General features: G+C 41.5%; 1 protein-coding gene across 1 annotated transcript; it reads left to right on the top strand.

The window, feature by feature from the left end:
* Positions 1-840: 840 nt before the first annotated feature.
* On the top strand, positions 841-5,417 carry LOC139139111 (uncharacterized). The gene is made up of 2 exons (XM_070707892.1): positions 841-1,743; positions 3,833-5,417. Exon 1 carries the CDS (start codon positions 973-975, stop codon positions 1,732-1,734), a length of 762 nt encoding a protein of 253 aa, XP_070563993.1. The 5' UTR covers positions 841-972; the 3' UTR covers positions 1,735-1,743; positions 3,833-5,417.
* Positions 5,418-5,507: the final 90 nt, after the last annotated feature.

Genomic DNA, 5,507 nt, shown 5'->3' with positions numbered 1-5,507 from the left:
TCTCACGGAGAAGTAAACAGAGTCATGCGACATACACTCGTTAATTAATGGCACGTGTCGTTCAGCAGAGTTCTGTTCCATGCACGATCTATTTGTAGCATGAGACTTGTTCCGTTTCCTTATCCTGTAGTCCTGTAGTTCGGACGTTCATGTAACTGTGCTGTGACGTGCTCAATTGCAAGTTTCCGGGAATTGGTAAATACAACATGTTGATAATTATTAACAGAGCATCCGTGGACAGCGTTTTTATGGTCTGCAAACATGTCTATATGTAGCATGTCCAGTGCCAGAGTTACCTCTGCATGGCAAGGCTGTGTATTTAATTCTCGTCGCTACGCCTTTCACTTTGCTTGAATAAACCTGAGTGGACGACTGGGAACTCAGTCTCCGATATTTTCTTGTTGTTCGTTTGTTGGTTTGTTGACGAATAGGGCCTAGGCCTACATACAAAGAGTTAAAGCCCCAACAATAGCTGCGAGTATGTACTAAACCGATCTCAAAATATCCTGTTTTCCAAGTTTCCTGTTTTCCTGTTTTCTTTGAATAAGACGCATTGAAGACTGGAAAATGTATATCACTGTTATAAGTGTCGAAAGTGGCATGTAAATTCAAACATTTTTAACATCATTTTAGATTCCCCGCCATTATCAAAAACTAATCATCTGGCAATCAAAATATAGATTACAACAACACAAATGTTGACCATCGTGTGTTATGCGATCACGTGAATGGCATCATGCTTGTTTGTGATCACGATGTGTATATGCAGGATTTTAAATTTCTGTTCGTTTGAGCGTAGCGAATTAGAACAGAAATGTTTTCTTATCGTTGACATGCAGTAGATTTTTCGTTCACACCTGTGATGCCTTGTATGCTAATGAGAGTATATAAAAGAGAGTGGATAGAAGATTGTCACATTCTCTCGGGCGTCTACACCGTACCTAGCTTGCTTCCCCTCAATTTTGTTCAGCCATGCAAAGTAGCTACGATAGTCATCTTCCTGGCATTTCACCAAATGGGGCGACTTCGCAGTACTCCCAGGATGAAGCCAGACCCCGCTCTCAGCCAGCGCAGCAGTCGCAATCTCTGGCAGACCTTCAAAACTCCTTGGCGCAGATAGTAAAGCAAAACTGTGAGCAACTTCGACTCCAAGTCCAACAAGACCTGAGTTCTTTCAAAGATGAAATGAGTGAGCAGCAAGATGAAACACAGGACCGAATGGTCAAACGCATCAAGGCCGCAGATGAAAACTCGTTCAAGAAGAAGGGCAATGCTGAACAAGCCAAGTTCAACTCCAAATTGGCAGCCACGCTCGACAAGGCCAACACCAACCTTCAAAAGAACAAATTTCAACAGGTGGCCGCAGATCTTAAAGAAGGTATGGAAATGCTTGAACATCGCCAGAAACTCATAAAAATGGCTGACCGTTCAGAATTTGGTTGGGCGGTGGTACAAGAGTACGAGGCGGACGAGCTAGCTTCTGATAGTGGTGACGAAAGAAAAATCCGGAGAGCTGAATACCACGCTTTAAGGAGACGAATAAACTACCGGCGTGTTCGGCGTAACAAAAACTTTGGTCAAAGCCCAGACGACGGCAGGCAAGGAGACTCCAAAGGCGAAAAAACTAGCAGTTTTGTGTCTGGACGTCGCACACCAGGCCCCAATGACGTTTGTTTCTCATGTGGAAAACAAGGCCACTGGAGGCAGCAATGCAAACAACTCAACAGTAAATAATAAAGATAAGTATGTCGATATTTATAAGTCATTTGACGTAAATTTATCAGATTTGTCAACGCAACATAGTGGACGAGACAGTTTTTCAATTGAAGGCAATAAGACTGTAGTATCGAATAGAGCATTTGCTAGTCAAAGCACTGGTATTCCCGATAGTTTTATTTCGGTCAGAGGCAGGCTTGCTAAAAATTTACATTTTGGCAGTCTATAGGTGCGCCACAAGATGTTCTTGATGTTATAACTGAAGGGTATAAAATTCCATTTGTCACCACGCCGTCTGCGAAGTCGTTCAGAATAACCGTTCAGCCCGCATTAAAGCAGGTTTCGTAGAAAGCGAAATTTTGTCATTGCTAAGTAAAGGTTGCATTTCTCGGACTACTTGTCCTCTAGTTGTCAGTCCTTTGTCAGTAGCGACACAGAAGTCTGGGAAAATGCGTCTTATCCTAGATTTGAGATATGTGAACATGCATGTTTGGAAAGAATCTTTCAAAATGGAGGATTTGCGTACTGCCTTGTTATTCTTACAGAAAGATTCGTACATGTTTTCTTTTGACCTTAAATCTGGCTACCATCACATTGATATTTTCCCGGAACATAGAAAGTTTTTGTGTTTTGCTTGGCCGTTCGAAGGAGTGTTGCATTATTTTTGTTTCAATGTGCTGCCATTTGGCTTAACGTCTGCTCCACGTATCTTTACTAAAGTAGTAAGACCTCTGGTAAAAAAGTGGAGGGCAGAGGGCATTCCCATTGTTGTTTATTTGGACGATGGTTTAGGCAGTGAAGTTTCTCGGGAAAGTTGTCTGTATGCCAGTGGTTCAGTGAAAAGTGATATACTCGCGGCAGGTTTTGTGCCAAACGAAGAAAAATCAGTTTGGTCACCATGTCAACATCTTACTTGGCTTGGCATGGATTTAGATTTAATTAAAGGCATAATTTCAGCGCCGTCTTCTAAATTACATGGTATTCAGTCAGGAATTTCAGCTCTTCTTAACGCACGGACTGTTACAGCTATATAGGCAATTATTGGTAGAAATAGGGAAAATCATTGCCATTTCTCCAGCTTTTGGTTCTGTGACTCGGTTAAGGACTAGATTGTCATATGATTTCATTGCAAAGAAGTCTGGCTGGGACGTTCAAATGTCTTTTCCGACTGAAGTAGTAAAAGAATTGAGATTTTGGCTTCAAGATTTGTCAACGTTGAATGGCATGCCAATTAAACAAAATTTCGTTTTTAGCGAAATAGTTTACACGGATGCCAGTCACAAAGCAGCAGGCGGTTATATTGCGTCAATTGACGGTCAGATTTCTCACGTAATGTGGTCGCAGGAGGAAGCGGAGAAAAGTTCCACTTGGCGGGAACTAGCAGCATTTCTATACACATTACGCTCCTTTGTTGGCCATTTGGGTCACGGACAACCAAGCCTGCTGTTCTATTGTCAAGGCTGGGAGTTCTCGTTTGCATTTGCATGACCTGGCTCTAAGTATTGATGACATTTGTCGACAACATAATATTTGCATTTTTCCACAGTGGGTTCCTAGAAGCAAAAACGAAAAGGCAGATGCAATAAGCAGAATTGTAGACTTGGATGATTGGTCTATCGCATCTGAAGTTTTTCATCTACTAGAGAATAGATGGGGACCTCATTCAATTGACCGTTTTGCCTCGTATTATAATGCTAAACTGCCAAGATTTAATTCACGTTACTGGAACCCAGGCTCAGAAAACATTGACGCTTTTTCGGTCTCATGGGCGCAGGAAAATAATTGGCTTGTACCGCCCATCAGCTTGGTCGCACGTACTATTTTGCATTTGCGGGATAGTAGAGGCTTTGGCACCCTCATAGCACCATATTGGAAATCAGCCCCGTTTTGGCCATTGGTTAACAACGTCAACCGTAACTTCATTGACGCTGTCAAAGACTTCATAATTTTTTGCAGGGATATAACTATTGCAGGCAGAGGAGGCCCTGCTCCTTTGACGGGTCACACTTTTACACGCTTTATAGCATTAAGATTGGATTTCATAGAATTTTACGCCAATTGGCAGTGAGTGTCTAGAGCATGTATTTGAATGCAATGCAATTTTCTTTTTCGTTAGATATATACAAAGTTGGCGTCTGGAGAGAACTTGGTAATGTCAAAGACGAATCCCTTCAAAGACAAAGTGCCAAACTACAGACATTTATCATGGCTTCCAGGCAACCATCCACAGTTACGAAGTACAAGCAGTCATTCACGCACTGGAAACAATGGGCTTCCTTGAAATCTGAAGTCGACATCCTCCCTGCCGAACCTTTGTATGTGGCACTCTACCTACAACACTTGTGCGAAGAGTATGGTTCTATTCATAAAGTTACCGGTGCTTTTTATGCTATCCAATGGGCACACAATATGGCTGGAATACCCTCTCCGACAGAACATATAACCGTGAAACTAACATTTGAAGCTGCTAAGCGCAAGTTGTCTAAACCGTCGACAAAAAAGGAACCGTTCACACCGGACCTCCTATCTTTGCTTGTTTCAAAATATGGAAGCAAGGAGGCAGACTTGTCTGATATCCGTTTTTTGACGATGTGTTTGCTGTCATTTGCAGGTTTCTTTAGATATGACGAGTTATGTAACATTTTAAGGTCAGATATTATTTTCTATGAACGTTACATTTCAGTTTTCGTTAGGCAGTCTAAAACTGACGTATATAGGGATGGTAAATCTGTAGTAATTGCAAAATCTGATAATCCAACATGTCCAGTGGCGATGTTGGTACGTTACCTTGCATTTGCAAACATTCCAACCAACAGCCAGGATTTCATTTTCAGACCCCTTTGCAGGACTAGCAAAGGATTAAAGTTGCGTTCGGGAAAACTCTCGTACACGAGAGCAAGGGAAATACTTATAGAAAAGCTCAAACCTGTAGTACCAAACCCAGAGTCGTTTTCTTTACATAGCTTAAGATCAGGGGGTGCTTCTACTGCAGCACAAATGGGGGTAGAGGATAGAATGTTCAAACGGCACGGACGATGGCGCAGCGAAAAAGCTAAAGATGGCTATGTCCAAGACAGTCTTGATGCACGCTTAAACGTGTCTCGTACATTAGGTCTATAAAATTCTTCTTACATTAGTATATCTTGTTTTCATTTACCAAATTACGCCCGTTCTTTGTTCATCTCGGGGGCTGTCGGGTAGACGCGCCACCCCAAGTGTAAAAAGGTGTTTTTTGTGTTTTCTTGGTCTTAGACCAGAATTTAATTTCTGTTCGTTTGAGCGTAGCGAATTAGAACAGAAATGTTTTCTTATCGTTGACATGCAGTAGATTTTTCGTTCACACCTGTGATGCCTTGTATGCTAATGAGAGTATATAAAAGAGAGTGGATAGAAGATTGTCACATTCTCTCGGGCGTCTACACCGTACCTAGCTTGCTTCCCCTCAATTTTTTCCGAACTAGTGATACATATATGTTGTATTTTGTTCATTCACGAGAAGTGTCATCAGAAAAGTAGATATTGAATCAAAGACTTGTCCAGGTACAACAGATTTATATCAAGATAAAAGTACATATTAGATATCATTCAACTCCTAATGAATTTTGATTATATTATAACATGTACGTTATGGTTCTGTAAAATTTTTCTTTATAAAGTCCATTAAATCGGGGGCTGTCGGGTAGACGCGCCACCCCAAGTGTAAAAAGGTGTTTTTTGTGTTTTCTTGGTCTTAGACCAGAAATACTGCATTTTTTGTACTTTTCCGTGGGGCGTCATTTTTACCTCACGTG

This window comes from Ptychodera flava, chromosome 8, assembly GCF_041260155.1.
Source record: "Ptychodera flava strain L36383 chromosome 8, AS_Pfla_20210202, whole genome shotgun sequence".
Classification (NCBI taxonomy): Eukaryota; Metazoa; Hemichordata; class Enteropneusta; family Ptychoderidae; genus Ptychodera; species Ptychodera flava.
Note: the sequence above shows the minus strand (reverse complement) of the source record. Positions and strands in the feature narration are given on the sequence as shown.

Bases quoted from the DNA above. Each gene is read 5' to 3' on its own strand.
- LOC139139111 (XM_070707892.1), top strand. From the start codon at position 973: ATGCAAAGTAGCTACGATAGTCATCTTCCTGGCATTTCACCAAATGGG.